The sequence below is a fragment of the Rhinolophus hipposideros genome (genome assembly GCF_964194185.1).
Source record: "Rhinolophus hipposideros genome assembly, chromosome: 25".
Lineage (NCBI taxonomy): Eukaryota > Metazoa > Chordata > Mammalia > Chiroptera > Rhinolophidae > Rhinolophus > Rhinolophus hipposideros.
The window spans coordinates 17,587,661-17,609,556 of NC_138071.1; the positions used below are offsets into that span (position 1 = coordinate 17,587,661).

The 21,896-nt window shown below is 40.6% G+C and overlaps 1 protein-coding gene across 2 annotated transcripts in view; it reads right to left on the bottom strand.

Moving 5' to 3' along the window:
* Positions 1 to 19,750, bottom strand: part of SLC35B4 (solute carrier family 35 member B4) — a 40,746-nt gene extending 20,996 nt beyond the window's left edge. The window contains exons 1-4 of one of the 2 annotated variants that reach the window (XM_081038161.1): positions 19,475 to 19,746; positions 13,497 to 13,610; positions 3,953 to 4,055; positions 2,753 to 2,802 (exon numbers count right to left, since the gene is read on the bottom strand). In XM_081038161.1, coding sequence (XP_080894287.1) covers positions 2,753 to 2,802; positions 3,953 to 4,055; positions 13,497 to 13,610; positions 19,475 to 19,551 — 344 coding nt within the window. In that variant the 5' untranslated portion in view covers positions 19,552 to 19,746. Of the gene's footprint in view, positions 1 to 2,752; positions 2,803 to 3,952; positions 4,056 to 13,496; positions 13,611 to 19,474 lie in introns of both variants that reach the window. The other variant, XM_081038162.1, reaches the window with a different exon arrangement.
* Positions 19,751 to 21,896: the final 2,146 nt, after the last annotated feature.

Sequence of the window (21,896 nt, forward strand, 5' to 3'; positions counted from 1 at the left end):
GCAGAAGAGTACAAGTCACCAAAATATAATTAAGAGGGTCATTTCCCAGCAGAGTCCGTGTAAGTGTGTGTGTGAAAGAATCAGGGTGCCGGCAGAATGTTATACAACACCCTTTCTTGGTGGTATTTCAAATACTTTGATAGTCTGTGAACTGATTGTTTCATCAGAAAAAAAAACAGACAGAGAGAGAGACCAGACACGACCTTCCATTCTGCTCTCAAAACCAAATGAAAGCCTGACTCAGATCTTCACTGTCATCATGCTTTTCCTGTCTTCGGGGAGCCCAAACCTGAGTGTGAAGACACACACCATGCAAGAGGGAAAACAGGATGTGAGGTACAAGGTGCAGGATTCAATCCTCTGAAAATAATTCAATCGTCCATTTTCAGGGGAGGATTTTTTTTTTTTAACTCTGAAAAAGTGTTGTTTTTAATGTTGGCATAGTTGGAGAAAGGGAGGAATATTAACTAGCACTATTGGCAGTAATAACAGTGACATTTCACATTAACTAAAATAGTATCATTCACATCCCTCTCAGATTCTTGATGACAAAGCAAAAGGCCTCAGGCAAGAGTGAAAAGAAAGTAAAGTAAGCTCACAGGGCAAACCAACCACCCGAGGCTTATGCTCAAATACTTTGTGTAGTTCTGGTCATAGCATCTCATAAAAGGCCAACAGAACTGGTTAAGAAGCAGAGTGAAGGGCCCAGAGCACTGTGCTAGAGAAGAGGGGGTGAGCGAGGGAGCGCACTAATGGAGCCAGCTGTAAAAATAAGGGAAGGCTTCAGTCTGGAAAGATCAAAACAGAGAGGTTTATAATTCAAGCCTAAAAAAGAATGAACGTCACGGGTAAGGCACATATAGATTTGGTTTTCAAATCCTGGGACGAGGAGCACACTATGAACCCAAGGGGCTCCTACCCAGGATAAACAAAAGGAGATAATAAGTGTAAAAAAAGAATAAACAGAGCCACATTGAAATGGAGTCAGAGTTGCCATCCCAGAGGAATTGCCCTGCATATATTATGCCTCAAACCTTCGGAAAGTTAAAACAGGGCAAAGTAACCTGTTACTGGGCCTAAAGCAACACCGTGCCTCCAAGAACTGTTTGCAAAGATAACAAGAAGGCAGATATTTATCAATACCGGGCTGGTAACTACTGGACTGGTAATTTAAAAACATGGTTTAGAATTAGTGTCACTATGTTAGCTTATCTGCACCAATAGAAATGCCTTCCTTCTACAGATGTAATTGTTCCCCTTCCCTTTCTCATAAATACCTCTTGCCTTTGTCTCCTAATCAGAACACTATTTGGGTTTCTGACCAAATCAGTGCTTCCCAGATAGCTTTTTTTTCCTTTTTTTTGATCTCACGTAAATTCTTGTTGCCTCTCATTTTTTAGGTTAAGTTACTCATCCATGATATTAAATAGGGAAATTCCTGCTCTCTGGGTGACACACACTAAGAGAGTCAAAAAGCTGAGAAAGACAGATTCAAGATGACAGACCCAAAACAAGTTCTTAAGGAAAACTGAAATGTTTGAGAAAGGCCCCTGACATTCTGAGGCAGTATCAAGAGAATACATTCTTTTTATAATGTGTTGTCTTGTATCCCTGTTACGAGTCCAAAATCAAAGGTTGGAAGGAACACAGGTGTGTCCTAAGGTGAATTTTACACTAAGATGCACGATGGTTACTCCAAACATAATGAAACTGACCATTATGTATATGTGCTTAAATGCAGAGAACCTAGGAAAGAAATCACCTACAGTGGTGCTTAACTGGAGAATACATGTCTCAGGGGATAACAGGTTCATGATAAGGAGCCTCGTAAGATAGGACAATTGTCCTTTTTATGACACAGCCCTTATTACTTCAAAACTCTAGGTTCCCACACTCTGCCCTGAGAGCTACTTTCTAAGTTAGTATAGAGTTCTAATACTGGGGCCAGATATTAAATACATGGCAAAGTTGGCATCAACTTGTACAATTTGGGTCTTAATAGTAAGGGTGAACTTCCCCGGGGAATATTCCAGACTGTTTGTGCTGTCTTTCCTCATGACCTTCCTCTTCGGGAGTGAGAGAGGAGGCTCAGAATGAAGGTGGGAGACAAATACTTTTAAAAAGCATCCCACGTACTTTTGATGTTTTCCACCCTTATCCCACAGCCAGCCACTGGTGACAGGTGCAAAGAACAATCCTGAAGCTTTTCATTCCATCGTCTCGGCCATGAGCGTCTCTGTTAGGAATTGTCTTTGTACTAAGTGTGATGATTCCTTAGTTCGTTACTTTCTACTGATAAGTTCCTTCTATGACAGCACTGTCCCATAAAACTGCGACATTGGAAATGTTCCACAACTGGGTTCTCTGATATGTTACCACCAGCCACATGTGCCTTCTGAGCCCATCAAATGTGACTAGTGAGACTAAAGAACTAAATATTTAAAAAAATTCAAACGTAAAAGTCACATGTGGCTAGTGGTGACTGTAAGGGACAGTGAAGTTCTAGATCACCTGGCTTCGTAGGTTAGTATGGTGCTAAGGAGTCAATGATGACATGCACTGATTCCACAGAGAGAAAATGCTGATCCAAAGCCACAGGTGGGATCTCTTACCTGGTCCACTGCCACAGGAATATACATCACTGTCACATAGGAAACTAAGAAACAAAGTACAGGCCAACTACAAACTATCTCCCCTACGAGGGGCTCCAGATATGCTTCCTATACATAAATTATAAACGTGTATGGTTTACCTTTTCTTCAAAATTATAATTCCTAGAACCATGTTGGCAATTAGAGAACCCTGTAAAAGGAGACAAGAGGAAGTTTCAGAACACTAGGACAACAACAATAATAATAATAATGATAATAATAATTCAAGATAAATATGAACATGAATAGGGGAAAAACAGCTGGAAAGGATGTGATGATGAGTAATTAGTAAAGGTCAGGTGTTCTTATGATGGCAAAAAGTATAAACCATAAAAATGAACTTTTAAAGTAATAAAATCTTTTAAAGATGACAATGAAAATATAAACGATCACCTCTCAGTAACTGGTTATAGCTGAAGCTAGGGCTAGCAGGAATAAATTCTATTATAGACTTATTTTTGTCAAATTTTCCATCTATCATATTTATAAGAGCTTTTAATAAGCTTCTCCTCACACATAGTTTTAATGAAAAAATTCGTGCAGGGGCTCTCCTCTGAAAGCGTGCTGATCAATCATCAAATTCTAACTGAAAGTCTACTATGTGCTCAATGCTTGGAAGGTCATCTTTGAAAGTCATCTTAGTAATTATAATTAGGCTCTACAAAGTCCTTTTTGGAATAGCACATTCGATCTCACAAAAATCTCAGACCACACAGAAATGTTGTAATTCCAACATTTCATAATCACCCATTTTGTATTCTTCTGCAATCCTAACTACATTCTCATGTTCTCATTTATATACAAAAACCTCTACTGCTTTGGGAGAAACGCACCTTCGTCAAGAATTTCCCTTTAACTATCTCAAGTCTCTGCTTAAAAAACAAAACAAAACAACAAAAAACAGAAAGATATCTGTTTCATGTACTAGAAGTAAATGTAATTTTTATGAAAGAAACAAAAGGTGACGAGAAATAAATTAAGTAACAGTCATAGCAAGTTTGACCATAAAATCAACCAGATGAAGGAAATTAAAGGTAAAATCTGTTTCCTGGGAATATTTCAACTTCCCTTTTATTAATCATCTGTAAGACCTCAGATAAATAAAAGTAAACCATCACCTTTCACATTCCTCTCTTTTAGCCTTACTTTTCAGGTGAAAGCCAGCCTCTGCTCACCCATCCATGAGATTTGTTCTTATGCCCTAAGTGTCACTTATTACAAAGCCTTTCATGGCACGTGCTCAAACTACCCCCTTGGTTGCATTCTCAGAGGAACATAGGGTGTGAGCCAACAGTACTTACGGATCGAAATATCATGTGCAGAGGCATGGCAATGTTGAGATTCAAGGCGTAGTTGTTCACCACGCTGACAGTAAAGAACATGGTTACCATGACGACGTAGTACCTGGAATGCAGAGATAACAGCTCATCGTCACACAGGCTCTACTATTTCAGGAAAATCAAGTATAGAGGGAAATACATATTTTCAGTTAAAAAAAATGTATTTTGCGTCTTTCCTCTGTAATGAAGACTGTGTCACCATTATAATGTGACATCAAATGCTAAGTACCTAGAAGAATACTTCCCAAAGCCAAACGAACATGGAAAAAGTTTGAACTCTAGGATATGTTTCACAAAACCCTAGTTTAATATGTTTCAAGTATACAAAGAAACTGAAAACTAGGCTTCATAAATGTTACCTAATAGACATCAATTGGTTTCTACAAAGTGAAAGGAGAGAGATGACATGAGCATCCCGGCAGAGTGAGAAGATGCCAGTGTTTCTCCCCTTAAATTTAAAAGTCAGGCAATTCTAAACTCAACAAAGGATCCCCTACTCAACACACACCAGGCCTAAAAGATCCATCCATGGGACATCTGAAGGTCAGAGTATTGGAACAAGGAGGAGAGAAAGGATGGGCCGAAGGACAGGGACAGTGGCTGCAGACGCAGTTTGGTGCTCACCCTGGCTCCAGGGAGCATGGTAGTGGTGGTGAAGGTGGGCTGCAGACCTCACACTACGACCTGGAGTGTAAGAGGGGCAGAAGCAGTTTCCTTCCTGGAAAAGACATCTTTCTCCCCTGCCCATTGTGGCAGAGCTGGATAGAGGTACCCGGGAAGCTTTAAACGACACAGCTGTTGCTGTCAGCCATTACTGTGAGGTGTGGGGGCAAAGCCAGGAGATCACAAACTTGCCTTCTCTGCTCCATATGCCTCAGAAGAGCCTGGTAAAGTTAAAAACACAGTGGGAAAAGGAGGTAGCAATGGGGGCTTCCACCACAGTAGTGGTGCCCCGTAAACAAGGCAAGTTGGTCACAGAGGGGACACCCACCATGCCAGGGAGTATGTGGCATTTCCCTTAATCTCAGCCACGCCACTCCACCATGATCACAGAAGTGCAAATAGTTCAGGTGAAAGAAAACAAAAACTTGTACTATAACACCACTTATGGGAAAACAAAGAAAGTACCCTACCTATTAGGCTGCTGAATTGTTGAGAGTAAAATAGTATCTAAAGAGATCACTACTACCTCAATGCACACACGGAGAAACAATCTATCAAATACTATGAACAACCAAGATAACTTGGGAGAACAGAAAGAAAATGAAGTCTCCAGAAACCAAACTCAAAGTCATGGAAGATTATAATTTAAATGACAGAGAATTCAAGGTTGCAATTTTAAAGAAATTCAATAATTTACAAGAAAACTCAAAAAGGCAGTTCAATGAGCTCAGGAATAAAAAAATTAATGAACAAAAGAAGTACCTGACCAGAGAAATTGAAACTACAGAGTGTGCCAAAAAAAAGTATACACATTTTAAGAAAGGAAAAAACTTTATTAAAATTGTAATACTCAATATACACCGATAACAAAAGATGAATACAAATCACGTGTATACATGTTTTTGGCACCCCCGGTATAAAAGGAACCAAACAAATTCTGGAGCTGAACAACTCAATACATGAGATTAAAAAATGCATTAGAGAGCATTGGAAACAGAGCAGACGAGATGGAAGAGAGAATTTGCGAACTCAAAGACAGAAACCTAGAAATGACCCAGGAGGGAGAAGAGAGAGAACTAAGAGTTAAAAAAAAATAATAATCAAGAACTCTATGAGAACTATCTGACTATACTTGAAAGAGCAACCTAAGGAAAAGAGGTATCCCAGAAAAAGAAGAGAAGGAGAAGGAAACAGAGAACCTACTTAAAGAAATAATTGATGAAAACTTTCCATGCCTAAGGAAAGAACTGCACTTAAGAATACAGGAAGCTAACAGAACACCCAGTATATTAATGCAAAAAGACCTTCTCTAAGACACACTTTATTCAAACTGTCAAAAATGAAAGACAAAGAAAGAATTCTCAAGGCAGCCAGGGAACAAAAAAACTGTAACCTACAAAGGAAACCCCATTAGATTATCATCATCATGAGATTTCTCAATAGAAACATTACAATACAGGAGAATATAAAAGGAAATACTCAAAATATTGAAAGAGAGGAACAAAAAGCAAAGGATAATATATCCACAAAGTTATATTTTAGATATGAAGGGGAAATAAAGACTTTCCCAGACAAACAAAAGCTGAGAGAATTTACCATGACAAGACCTGCATTACTGGAAATACTGTAATGTGCTCTTTTACTGGGAACAAAACACAAAAATATACAAAACTTTGAGTAAGATGATTGATTGACTGACAGAAGCAGGAAACTGCAAATCTACTTCAGAACAAGTTATTAAACAATTATGTAGGTTAAATGGGAGAAAAGGGCATTAAAATAATTATAAGTACTGCAACTTAGTAACGAATGCACAACATAAAGAGGGATAATTTGTGACAAAATCAAAAGGCAAGGAGGAAAAGGACTGAACAGGTAAAGGTGAATGAAGATAAGAGGCAATCAGAAGAAAAAGGACTATTGTATGTGTGAGACATTTTACACAAACCTAATGGTAACCACAAAACAAAAATCCAGAGCTGAGACCAAACAAAAAAAGAGGAAAAGGAGAAAAAAACCACCAAACTGAAATAGCAAACAGAATCGCAAGGGACAAAGAAACAATGGCGATACAGAGCAACAAGAAAACAAAAGGTAAAATAACTAGTAAGTCCTCATATATCAATATACCAAATATATTTATATGTATATAAATATACCTCATATACCAAATATATTTAGAGTGATTTAGAGTGATTACTCTAAATATGAATGGACTGAACTTACCAATCAAAAGGCACAGAGTAGCGGGATGGATTGAAAAACAAGACCCAACTATATGTTGCCTGCAGAGACTCATCTCAGCTACAAAGACAAACACAGGCTCAAAGTGAAGGGATGGAAGATGCTATTTCAAACAAATGACATCCAGAGAAAAGCGGATGTATCAGTACTTATATCAGACAAAATAGATTTCAAGATAAAAAAGGTAACAAGAGACAAAGATGGACATTTTATAATGATAAAGGGGACAATTCATCAAGAACACATAACGCTCATTAATATATACACACCCAACCTGGGAGCACCAAATATATAACGCAATTACCAACAGACCTAAAGGGAGAAACTGAAAAACAAAGAGTATATTAATAGTAGGGGACCTGAATACCCCATTGACAGCTATGAATAGATCATCCAGGCAGAAAGTCAATATGGAAATATTGGCCTTAAATGACACATTACATCAAACTAACTTAATCAATATTTGTAGAACTTTCTATCCCAAAACAACAGCATGCACATTCTTTTAAAGGGCATATGGAACATTCTCAAGGACAGACTATATGTTAGGGCACAAAAGTAGTCTCAATAAATTTAAGAAGACTGAAATCATACCAAGCATATTTTCCAAGCACAGCAGTATGAAACAAAATTAACTACAAGAGATGAAAAGATACATAGAGACACATGCAAATGAAAACATGACATCCCAAAACGCAGCAAAAGCAGTACAATGGGGTAAGTTTGTATCATGACAGGCCTACCTCAATAAACAAGTAATATCTCAAATAAACAATCTAACATTACACCTTAAAGGACTAGAAATAAAAGAAGTCAAAGATGACAGTGGCGTAGGAGGATGCTGAACTCACCCCCTCCCCTGAGCAAACTCAGATATACACAAATACAGAGAACAATTACTCCTGTGAGAGGAGTAATTGAGGACTGAGTGAACAGCTTCTAAAAGACAAACAAGAGAAAAAGACGACATAGGGAAGGCTGGGAAAGGCACAGAAGCCCTCCGGGATCCATGGGAATTCTATGGGCCAGCGAAGCTGGTGAGTGCCACTGTTCCCCTCCCCCTCCATAGGGTGGCCAGGGCTCTGCCCAGGTGCTCTGGCCTACCTGCAAGGTTGCTGCAGCATGTACCTGAACACATCACCCAAGCCCATCGCAGCCCTGAACAAAAGGAACAAGCAGGATCAACAGGGCATTACTACACCACCTGGCCTCCCCACCTGGAGTCGCTCTGGCTCAGGAGGCCAGTGCCCCGGACGCCTTAGGCAACCAGCTCAGATCCTACCAGCCTGCCAAAACCACCTGGGTCAACCGCCTACACACAGGGCCCTTCTATATAAGGCCACTTTCAAGACTGGGAGAGATAGCTGTTTTGTCTCATACATATAAACAAACACAGAATATCCAAAAAAAAAAAAAATAGAAGGAAAGAAAAGATGGAAGAATATCTCTCAAATGAAAGAACAAGGAAAATCTCCAGAAAAAAACTCTAAGGAAATGGATATTAGTAATTTGCCTGATAAAGAATTTGAGGAAACGGTCATAAAGATGCTCACCAAACTTGAGAGTGGAATAGAGGAACTTAGCGAGAACCTCAACAAAGAGGTAGAAAGTAAAAGAAAGAACCAAGCACACCTGAAGAACATAGTAACTGAATTGAAACACACGTTAGAAGGAATCAACAACAGATTAGTTACTACAGAAAAATAGATTAGGGACCTGAGAGATAGGCTAGTGGAAAGCAACCAGTCAGAATAGTAAACACACAGTAAATTTTTTTAATGAGGACAGTTTAAGAGACCTCTGGGATAACATCCAGCGTTCAAGCATTCACATTATATATAGAAGGAGAAGAGAGAAAAGAACAGAAATGTCATTTAAAGAAACAATGGCTGAAAACTTTCCAGACCTGGGAAAGAAAATAGACATCCAGGTCCAGGAAACACAGAGAGTTCCAAACAAGATGAACCCAAAGAGACCCACACCAAGATATGTCGTAATTAAAATGTCAAAAGTAAAAGAGACACAATCTTGAAGGAGACATGGGTAAACAATGAATTGCACACAAAGGAAATCCCACAAGGACATCAGCTGATTGCTCAGCATCAACTTTACCAGCCAAAATGGAGTGGCAAGATATCTGTCAAGTGCTGAAAGAAAGGAGGTTGCAACCTACAATGATTTACCCAGCAAGGTTATCATTCGGAACTGAAGAAGAGATGAAGAGTTTCCCAGAGAAGCAAAAACCAACAGAGCTCATCACCGTGAAACTAGTTTACAAAACAATATTCAAGGGTCTTCTTTAAACAGAAAAGGATAGGCCATCTCCAGAAATAAGAAAATGTAAGAAAGGAAAAAAATCTCACAGATAAAGCCAAATATTAAGTAAATACACCGAATCAGACATTTAAAAAGCTATTAAGGTCAAAAGAAAGAAGTATCAAACTCAACTCAAACTACGATACATAGTCAGGAGCTGCAAAACACAAAAAGAGCCAAAACATGACATCAGTGATATAAACCGTGCCGTGGGTAGTGAAAATATAGTCCTTATAGAGTATATTCAAACTTAAACATCTATCAGCTTAAAATAGACTGCAGTAGATATAGAATTATCTATCTGTTGCTCCATCTCTCTATCTATGTCATGGTAACCACAAACCAAAAGCCTACGAAAGACATACAAAGAATTAAGAGAGAAAAAAAAAGCAAATTGAACACCAATGAAAACCAGCAAACCACAGGGAAGAAAAGATAAAAAGGAGAAAGGAACAGAGAACTATAAAAGCAATGAACAAAATGGCAGTACGTACATACTTATCAACAATTACTTTAAATGTAAATGGATTAAGTGATCCAATAAAAAGACACAGGGTGGCTGAATGGATTAAAAATCATGACTTATCTATATGCTGATTACAAGAGACTCACTTCAAATCGAAAGATACATACAGACTGAAAGTGAAGGGATAGAAAAAGACATTCCATGCAAATAGAAAAGAAAAGAAAGATGGGGCAGCAATACTCACATTAGACTAAATAGACTTTAAAATAATTTTTTTTACAAAGAAGGACATTACATAATTATAAAGGTGTCAATCCATGAAGAGCCTGTAACAATTGTAAATATCTATTCACCCAATATAGGGGCACCTAAATATATAAAGCAATTATTAACAGCATAAAGGGAGAAATCCACACTATTACAATTACAGTATGGGATTTTAATACTCCATTCACGTCAATGGATAGATAATCCAGACAGAAAATTAATAAGGAAATAATGGCCTTAACCGTCGCATCACACCAGATCGACTTGATAAGCATTTTTGGGACATTTCATTAGAACAGATCACATATTAGGCCACAAAACAAGCCTCAATAAATTCAAGAAGACTGAAGTCACATCAAATATCTTTTTCCAACCACATGGCATGAAATCAACTACAGGTATAAAACTGGAAAAAACACAAATACGTGGAGCCTGAACAACATGCTACTAAACAACCAATGGATCAAACAGGAAATCATCACTTCTATTCAACATAGCATTGGAACTCCTACCTATCGCAAACAAACAAGAAAAAGAAATAAAAGGCATCCAAATCAAAGAGGAAGAAGTAAAACTCTCATTATTTGCAGATGACATAATACTATATATAGAAAACGCTAGACTCCAGAAAAAAACTATTAGAATTAATAAATGAATTCAGTAAAGTTACAAGATGCAGTGTCAATATACAGAAATGAGCTGCACTTCTGTACACTAATATCGAATGATGGGAAGGAGAAATTAAGAAAACAATCCCACTTACAATTGCATCAGAAGCATACAATTCTTAGGAATAAATTTAACCAAAGAAGTGAAAGAACCATACTCTGAAAACCCTAATACCTCAGAAAGATGAAGGAATAAATACAAATGAACAATTATGAACAAATGAATTAAATGAGTAATTTTATATTTTTATGCCCCCAGGTTGAACTAGAAAATACTTAAGATGCCTTTTATACATACCAAGTTAAACCAGATAAAATGAAGATGCCTTTCATACATATCAGGTTAAACCATATAAAATTACCCATTTTTTGTAGGTCAAAAAGGGTTGAATATCAGCAATTTCATTTGATTGAACTTAATACATTCAATAGAAGAAAAAAATATTTAAAATAAATGGTTTAAGAATGCAGGGGAAAGGTACATAAGCGGTTCCATATTCTTCAGGAAATGCTGATCTTTGCCCACAGATCCCCACTTTTTCCTCATCTTTAGACATCGGAAGAATGTGACAGCACCAGTCTCACTTTATCTTCCCTAACAAGGCCTAATTTTGCATTGCTGGTTAGGTATGGACCTATATGTCCACCAGGCAACAACACCAGGGCTCATCTGACAGTCTGGAAAGTCTGAGGAGCTGTACAATGAATGAGAACAGAATCACACACGCACAATCACTGGCCATCGCTGTTTCACAGCAGAGAAACGATACAGTACTGGCGACTTCACAAGGTTTCTTGCCAAATGTTCTTAGTCCTGTCTTGACAAGATGCCTTTTTCCTTTATTTAGGAATAAAGTGAGTTCATCAGTCTTTCAGGGTAATTAATGCCAAGTACATCCCACACCGTTGCCTACAGAGCACTGCCTAGAAAGCACTGGTGGCGATGAAGGACATGAGCACGACCCAATTATGGCTCCACAGATAGAAAAAGCCAGCATACACAGGCACACATGGGAGTCTGGCGGTTAGGGCAAGATGATGGGCCGCTTCAAAGGGCAGGGCAGGGATTCTGGGCTTCACTCTGATGCTAATGGTGACCCCTGAGTGCTTGTGAGAGAGAGTGCCATGATCCAAAGATAGGAAATTGAAATGGAGGGATGAGGAGGTGCCAGGCAGGAGGTCAGCCTGCTAAGAGACTACTGCGGAAGTTAGGATGGGAGTGAATGCGATCCTGAACTGTGCTAATGGCAGCCAGAACGGAAAGAGACAGGGCGAGGAAAGAAAGGGTCAGAGGAATCGAAAGATGCCACAGCTCCTACTGTGACGTAAAGGATGGTCTTGGTAGCAAAAAGTTTTAGGCAGATACTAACACCACTGGAAACAAATAAAAAAGTATTCAGAATATTTAGCATCCCATTGGGAAATTTAAAAATACAGTATTAATGACAAAATTCAGCCAGATTTTCTATAGCAAGGTACTCAGGAACATTGCAAAATGAAACCAGCAAGGCCGAGCCTTCCCCAGTCCCTGATACATTCATACCAGAATGTCCCTCTCAATGGGATTAAGTGACACTACCCTACTAAGTACTCACAATCAGATGGATTAGACGTTTATTTCAAGTCTCACAGCAAGAATGCTGAGTTTTCAATACATTGCTTATTATAAAAACTGCTGTTTTCTTTTTGGCCTCATGAGAACAATTATGCAAATGTGGACTAATGGATGGGGGTCTGGAATCAACAATTTTGCCTTAGTTTGCCATTTATTTTCTTTTAATTGAGGTGAAATTCACATAACATAAAATCAACCATTTTAAAGTTAACAATTCAGCGGCATTTAGTACATTCACAATGTTGTATGACTACCACCTCTTATTTATTTCCAAAAGCCTTTTTTTTTTAAGTTAAAAACTTTTTTTCAATTATAGTTGACACACAATACTGTGTTAATTTCAGGTGTACAACATAGTGATTACATTTATAGAACTTAGGAAGTGATCACCCCAGTAATTCTAGTATACACCTGACTCCATACATAGTTATTACGATATTATTGACTCTATTCCCTATGCTGTAGTTTACATCCCAGGGACTGTTTTTGTATCTGGCAATTTGGACATCTTAATCCCATCCCCCTTTTCACCCATTCTTCCAATTCCCATCCCATCTGGCAACCATCAATCTGTTCTCCGTATCTATGAGTACTAATTCGAAAAGACATATGCACCCCTATGTTCATTGCAGAATTATTCACAATTGCCAAGATATGGAAGCAACCTGAGTGTCTATCGATAGACAACTGGTTAAAGATGTGGTACATACGTACAATGGAATATTACTCATCCATAAAAAAGAATGACATCTTGCCATTTGTGACAACAAGGGTGGACCTAGATGGTACTGTGCCAAGTGAAACAAGTCAGAGCAAGACAAATACCGTATGATTTTACTTTATGTGGGATCTAAGAAAACAAAGCCATTCGTTCTTTAAAAGGAACAGTGATACCTCTCTTACCCTATTTGATAACATGAGGATAGCACCCATCACTCTTTGAAAAACTGGTGGTCACACGAGGCCTTTAACTGAACATACACTACACACACACACACACACACACACACACACACACACAGTCACATTTAATACATTTTTGTCTCCATCATAGTTATTTAAGTGTTGTGGCAGGCATTTTATTGTAAATACAGGCTCCCTGGAGTTTCACAACATATTAAAGTCAGAAAATGAATTATTATTCTACTGATATCTTGATACAAATCTTGTAAAAGGATGTCTCATATTCCTTTTATATAAACACCACAAAAGCTCTTAACTTTAAAAAAGGAAAAAAGGGCTAAAAGAGACTTCAATGTACCATACCTTATGGGGATAACTGGCTGCTTCCTTCCCAAATCAGCTTCAAAGAGGAAGCCTTCTACAGCAATAAATAAAAATTGTGCAAATGTCACAATGTTCCCACATCCTGGATGCTTTCTGTGTAGTGAAAAACAAAGAGGCACAAAACACTGAGATAAAAGCCACCATGACTTGTTATATTGATAGTACCCACCGTTCTTCCGCTCCCTGTTTTCATACTAAATGGATCCCATACATTTAACAATATACCTCAAAGAGAATGCCAAGCACTCTTACTTCACTATTCCGTAGGTGCAGTGGGCCGTGAGTAAGAATACACTCGTTCCTAGAACGACGATCCGACTTTCCTAGTAAATGGTATGAGCTGGTCGTATGTTCTTATTGGGATCCTCACTTAACCGAGAGGGCGTCATTCAGGATCCTACTTGGCTTAGGCTTGGGCAGCAAAGCCAAGGGCGGACATACGCTCGGGTCTCCTAGAAATGTTTACACATCCTCCGGACCAGGCATCTCCGACACTGCTGTCCATCAGAGACGCGTACCCAGTGCTGATGTCAGGGACCGTACCTTACACAGTGCTCCCCAAAACTGGTTATCGGAGGGGGGAATCTTACCGTTTTTATAAGTACAAAGCACAGCTGTACCTACTGTACATAAACCATATATAGTGTATTCTTTGTGGGGGGAATGATTAGGAACAAAATGCCGAAAACAAGGTCTTTGGGGGTGAGGGTGGGGGTGGAAACGATAAGATTGAGGACACAGCTGTAGTGTGCTATTCTCCCCAACCCTTGACACAATGTACGAGGCACTCAACACGTGTTCTGGAACCACAGTCGCACCTCAGCCATGATCCGTGTGAGCCATGGGGAGTCTTTCACAGTGACCGCTAGGAACACAATTCCAAGGTGGAAAACTTCTTCCAGACATCCCTCTTGAGGCACTCTGTGAAAATTAGTTACTTAAAATGTGCTTTTTCTTGAGCTGGTCCGCCATTAGGCTCTGTTCAATCACTGGAAGAAGTACAAAGTGAGCAGCTGTCTTTCTTTTCCTGAACCTTCCAGACTTCCCATATTACCAATATTCCCATACTACAAAATACAGCCTTTATAGTCTGTGCTCGCCTCTGAACCCCAAAGACATTTACCCAAAGCTGGTGACTAGAGGAATTTAACTATATTATTACGTGACTATAATGCTTTTTATTCAAAACAACTCCATTCTCTATTGGTGGTGTTGATATTAAATAACAGTGCCAAGTATACAAATTTTTAAATACACCCACCAGGCATAAAAATAAGCAACTCTTATCGTAAGCCATTCTTGCCAAGCGATGCTTACTGTCTGAGGCAAAACTGTTGCTACTCGTAAGACTCTACAGCCTGTGAAGGTTGGCTTGAAAACTGCTTTATATTCAATTCAACGACTTCTTTTAGCACTTCTTACGTTCAAGGGATAGGGCTAAATGTTGCAGGAATCCATAAATAATCATGTAAGACATTTGCCTTACTCAAGGAGCTAATTAAAACCATTAGCCTAAATATGAGTGACAGGGGAAGTAACTTGAGCTCTAGATAATTCCAAATCCAGTGCTTTTCCACTCTGGCCAGGCCATCTTTTAAAAATCATGTGCCTGGGGCGCCTCACCCTCCCGGTTCTGATTGGACTGGTCTGGGGTAGGGCCCTGGACGCTGTACTTCTGAAAGCTTCCCACTTGATTCGAATGTGAGGCCAGTGGAGAACCACTAGCGTAGGCTACTGGGGAAAGGGCCGGGATGGATGAGCAGGGGTAAAATGCACAAGTAATTCTTATGTTGGGCTTAGGAACCACTGTGCTCCTCGGTGGTTAAAAGTACACAGTGACATGCAGCATCCAGCTCTGTCACCTAACCTGTGACAGCAAAAGCTAATCAGCCTCTCTACATCTACTAGTTCTCTTATCTTTAAAATGGGAACAGTATTTATTAGTGCCCATCTCATGGGTTTACCGCAGAGCAAAATGAGCCAGTCCCTGAAAAGCACTTCCCAGAGTGTCTGCCAGGCAAGGATGACCAGAATTTAGAATCTTGCATATTAGAAGGTCTTCAATTTGAAGTCTAGTAACCCTTTTGAAGATAACGACACTGACCATTTTTCTCACCTATCAAACGGAAGTGACATATTGTTTAACATTGTAGTGAGGATTCAGTGAGAAAATATCAAGTACCAAGCACAAACTTAGCCCAAAAGGAGCTCAGGAAGCTTCCTTGCTTTCCCTTCCATTTTTTCTTTACCGAAAGCTTAGGTCAACTCCATTAAAGAACAATTATCGAGAACGTATTATGCAAAAAGTTAGGTGTTAGCTGTCAGGTAGCTCCCAGGGTGAATGAGACCTTATCTCTGCTCTCCAGGAGATGACAGTATCGTGAGGGAGCCACACGAGGAGTAAGAGCACAGTGCCACAGAGGGATTGGCCATGTCCTATTTACCTGTGTGCCCCCACTCGGGTACAGTGTCTGGCCTTCACTCAAACACCTGAATGAATGTGGGAAAGCCTCACTTTAAGCAAACTTGGTCTAGAATATAAGGATTGTACAAAAGCTATAAACAATTTATTTCAAAATATGATTCACTGTACAAGTGTGTTCGCCATACGATTTTTTAAAAGGCATCATAATAACTTTTAATTTTATCTCTATTTTATGAAGGTAGGCTTCATTACGGCCCATTTCATAGCTAAAGATAAGGAGGGCCATGTGGCACTGAGTTAGATAAATCTCCCAGGGCCACATGGCAAATACACGGTGTTTGCATCTCCATCATTAGTATTATTTATAATTCAGTGGTTTTGAGTACTTATCTTTAGAGTTGTGCAGCCATCACCATTATTTAATTTTAGGATACCTCCAAAAGAATTTCCATCCCCATTAGGAATCACTCCCCATTTCGCCCTTGACAACTCTACTTTGTCTTTATTTCCGTAAGATTTTTACATGAATCTTATATGCTCAGATAATTCAACTCTTTAAAAATCAACTTACAGAGCTTTTTAGGAACACACTGTAGTATAGATACCAGTGGAATTATTTTATCTTAAATAATTCATTTCAAAACTTCAGAGCAAAAATTTGGACCCTTTTCCTTAAATCACTTGTTTTCTTGAAATTTATTCCTCAGGAATTATCAGTTTCTCTAACTTTGAATTCTCTTTGGCAAGATCCAATTTTTTTTTTTTTTAAGCAACTTTGAAGAAAAAGAATTGGGCAGATCGTTTATGCCTTTTGTAACTCTTATTCTAGATTTAGGAAACTTTCCTATTTGATTGAGCATTCGGCACTGGATGGAAAAGTAAAATGGGAATGAGGAAATGTTTCAGATTGTTTTCCGCATGTAAGACCGTAATACCTTGCCCAGTTAGTGAGCATATCTTGCTTCCAAGAATGTAAGTTCCTTCAAGAGGGAGATCAAGGCACTCATTCAAGATTTTGCATCTTTTTTACACTGCATTGTGCTCTATATTTTATTACAGGTCCCAATGATAGGTATGAAAATAAGAAAAACCTAAATTTGTTTTCCAATTTGGGGAAAATGGTTAAAAATGTTCACTTCTCCCTGCAAGTCACTTTAGCATTTCCACTTATAGTTAGTGTTCTACTTGCCACCCAATGGTTCCAAGGAAGTCATATAAAAAGCACAGTTTCCGCTCTATAAAAATTTATGAGCTCTCCACTGTGACGTCCCAAGATAAAGTCACAAATTCTGAGAAGGCCAAAACCAGAGAGAACTTTAAAGACCACTTAGTCCAAACAGCTCTAATTTTATCGATCTGTAGCATGAGAAGTCGTGAGCTGTCCAAGCCAATCAGGAAAAAGCTGCTATTCAGTCTGGTGTACCAGTCATTAAATTCATCAATGGACCCCTCACCACTTTATTAAGACCCATTGCTGTGAGCAAAACTCCACATTTACAAAAAAGATAAATGAGTGATGATTTATTTACAAAATACTCAAAGTGTTCTAAATAGATGTTCCCACAATGCAAGAGAAAACATTCTGTAAAGTTAGATATATCCACCACTTCCCAGGAATAAATTCATAAAACACGTATACCTGTATTGAAACAAAATGGTTAGAGAGAGGAGGGGAAGCCGACTAGAAGTGTGCTTCAGGCTTTGCACATGAATCTAATTTATTCCTTGAAAATCATATAATGCTGGTAGAGCCATCACCCCCCCTTTCACCGTTAAAAAAACAGACTAGGGAAGATCAAGTAATTTAGCCAAGAGCTCATAATTGTTCAAGAGTCCCTTCAGTTGCTAGCATAACTGACGTCATGTAGCCTCTGGCAAGATTGAACATAATGGCATATTCAACACAAATATTACACTATTACTCTCTGACCTTCATTTCCATGGCTGGCCTGTTTTTATCATTTTTTTTTATCTTTTAAAATCAATTTTCAAAGTAACCTTCCTTTGAAATGTACCAGCAGGATACACTTCTTTTCTCATTTTCATACCCCTCACCACCTACTCTCAAGAATAACAAATGACAGATCTTTATTAATACTTTCTGCATAAAAAAAAAAAATTACAAGCTCTGTAACTGCAAAAATTAACCCCACACAGTTTACCCTAAATAAACTGGTTGCTTCAGAACGACCTAATCAAGGGTGTCATGAAAGTAAAATACATTTCTAGTAGGCACCACGAGGAATGGAGTGACCAAAACCTAGAGGCCACTCAAGTTCAAAATTAACAGGGAGGCTGAAAAAGGTATTGGACTAGGAGTTTAGATATTTGTCTCTGTCCCTAACGTCTTGGGACCTGTTTCATTTTCAGCAAAACAGAGATCATAACTCTTGATCTATCTTGTCCACAAGATTGTTCTGATGGTCACGGAGACAACATGTAGGTTCAGAACCGTGGCAATAGACAGCACCATAGATAGATAGATTTTACAGCAGTAAAAAGGAGGCCAGAGAGGCTAAGTGACTTGAAAACGTCACACAGTGGGGGTGGGACAGAGCCAAGACTGAAATTCATTATTTTGAGATTTTTAGTCCACCTGTTGTCTTTCCTGAAACAGTTTCTACCCACTGAACTTTGCACTTTATTACTCAACATTATCTGGTTGCCATCTCAATGAAACTATCCTGGTCTCCCTTTGGTCAACTTTCCTAGCCATTCTTCCTCCTCCTCTTTTTTTTTTTTTTTTTTTTGAGATAACACTGGTTTATTGGTTTATAGCATTATATAAGTTTCGGGTGTGCGACATTGAAGTCTAGCTTCCATTCTTCACCCCGTTGACCCGTTTTGCCCTTCTTCCATCCCCCCAATTATTAATTTATAAAGTTACACCTTCAAATACACGCTTGTCAGTTTGAAGCCTAATACCTTAAAGCTGGCGATGCTCTCTCTGGTCCATGAGAACGACCGTTTGCATACATACTCCGCTCTATTACATCACTACGAGTCACGTTTGGGCAAAATGCTCATCATCATCTAAGAGTAATAAAACACACGCTCTGCGGGCCGCTTTGGCACACATGAAACTTGCTTTGGCCGCGTGTACAGCATCAGACTGACTGACAAATCAAAAAGCTCTGTGACATTATTAACGGGATAGAGAAAAGAGCTGCAGGCACCCGGGCTTCTGCCAGGAGCTCCCTGCCGGCCTGGGACCCACCACGTGCGAAATTCTCCCGGATCCATAGCCTCCGTGTGTGGAAAACGAGTGGCGACAGCCGCAGCCCGCGTCCCCCTCCGAGGGATGCTGTGCAACCACCGGGCGGGAGAGGCAGCGGGGCGCGGGCTGGAGAAGTAGCGGGCTCCGCAGGGTCCCGGGAGCCCGGGGCGGACGCAGCTCGGGCCGCGCATTCCCGGCCTCGGGGCTCCGCGGCTCGGGGCTCGGCCCGGGGGGCGGCGCGCGCGTTAACGCCCGTCCGCCGACGTGCTCAGTGCGGGGCGGGGGACCCCGCTGCGGCCTGCGGGGCTCACTCACCTGACCAGGAGCTCTAGGAAGATCACGTTACTGCAGCAACCTGCGAACACCAGGCCCACCGCAAAGATCGGGCGCATGGCCAGTGCCACGGACGGGGAGCGAGCGTGCAGAGGAAACGCCCGCCTACAGCGCTGTCCCAGGAAGCAGGACCGCTGCCTCGGCCACCGCGTAGAACATCGCCACCGTCCCGGGGCGCTGCTCTTCTCCGGGGCCGCCGCGGTCTCCGGCCGAGGAGCTGTAGTTCGCAGTCGGCCTCGGCCCCATTCATCCGAGGGGGCGTCCTAGTCGGGGTCAAACTACATATCCCAGGATGCCGCGCGCCGTGACGTCAGGCGGGGACGTGTCCGTCTTCTGCGGAGCAGCTCCACTGGAGAGGCGGGACCGGGTGCCCGTCACGCGTCGCACGATGGGAGCCGCGGGGCTTGCTGGGAAGTGAAGTTCTAACGCTGTCAATGTCCCTTACGACGCCAAGGATTCAGAGAGGCGTTCGTCCAGCACTGTCTGAACAGACTCGCAGCCGGCGGCACTAGGGCTACAGGCCTGTGATTGACCGTTGGAGGCGTTCTAGCATCTGAACCAGTTCTCTCGAATTGAGCGAAAGAAAGAAATTCCTCTGAACTCAACTTTTCTACCGCTTGAAAAGTACACTGGACTCCGGAAGTTCCGGCATTGAGTCTTGGCTCAGCGACCAATCAGCTCTGCTGTCTCCAGCGACGTCTTTGAGCCTCAGTGTCACCCTTGGTAAAGATGGGAATAGTAATGCTGCGACCACAATGGGATCGGATTAAAGTGCGGATTCTGGTTCAGTGCACCTGCGGTTTGCCCCGAGATGCTGCATTTCTACCAAGATCCCAGGCGGTGCTGATGGACCACGTTTGAAGAGCATCTGCCTGTAAAACAGTGGACCCCGGACACTTCTCCACCCCGCCCCGCCCATTGGCTCGGAGACCTCGGCCATCCATGTTTCCCCTCCTCCTTCCCCTTGGCCCACAGTCGTGCTCAAGCTGATTTATCCTTCTTCGCTTTACCACCAAGTATCTTTAAAGAGTAGTCTCAGTGCACAGTCTCTGCTTTTTTACTTTGATCAAAGCAAGATTTTTGAAAATGGTCTCAGTTAGACTCCTCCTGACCTCTTAATTGTCAAAACCATGTAGAGCAGGCCTTCGAAGAACATCCTTTTGTGAACTTAATCCTTGCTTGGATCGATTAGCCTATGGCAAAACGGGTTTCGTTACACACCCTTTCTCGTAAGGCCGCAGTTTCCAAGAACTCACCAATGACATTGAGAACTTACTGTACCCGCAGTCTCCTCTTACCTGATCTTGCAGTGGCTGTTGACAATGAAAGCTCCATTCTCCTGGCATGTTCTTGTCCCTCTGATCATAGGACATGAGTCTCCTGTTTCTCTTCCTGCTTCTCTGACTTGCCTTTTTCGGTCTCCTCTGCCCACTGAATTCCCCGTCCAAAGTTCCATCATTTGTCCCCTCCTTTTATTGCCCTGAACACTCTCTATTGGTGATTTCATCTCCGTAACTTCAACCATCACTATATGTAACTGTGATCCTACATATTCATATGGGTACAGCCCCAGTCTCGCTTGGGTCCTAAAGTTTCCCACGGCTCGGTTGACATCTTCACCAATCTGATGCCTGAACAGGGGACCTTTCTGCTCACAAAAGCTTTCTGTGTAGCTTTCTAATGCCCCATTCATGGCTCTCTCCTCTGTATCTCCAGCACTCCATTCACACCTAAACTATTCCAGGAATCGTGTTGCATTGTAGTGATCTGTTTTCATGTCACCCCCCGCCCCCCCAATAGTAGACTGTGCCTCTTTGTGGACAGGAACCAAGAATAAGTAATTCATCTCTAGATCCTTAGCATCATATACAGCGACTGGTATGTAATATGTACATATAGTTTTTGTTGAATAAATGAGCTTGACTTCATTGTTTGAGGAAAATATTTCACACCTCATAAATTCAATAAATATGTAATATTTTTCAGCTTGACTAATTTAAAAATGTAAACATCAAAAAGGCACTGCTCAATGAATATGCATAAACAGTATATAGAACCAGTACCCTAGCCAGGAAACAGCACTACCAGCATCCCAGAAACCCCCTGCACCCCTTTCCTATCACTAATCCCCTCCAGGAATAACCGCTTTTCTTACTTTCTAGCACCAGAGGTTAGTTTTGCTGTTTGGGGATTTTACACAGATGGAATCAGAATATTTTTTTTTTGTTTCTGCTTCTTTCATTCAACATTATGTTTGTCAGTTCCTCGGTGTTGTTGCATGTATTTATAGTTCATTTATTCTCATCACTGTATAGCTTCCCTTGTAGGAATATACCACGATTTATTTGTCTCTTCTCCTGGTGATGGAGAGTTTAGCTATTATGAACAGCACTACCTACTATGA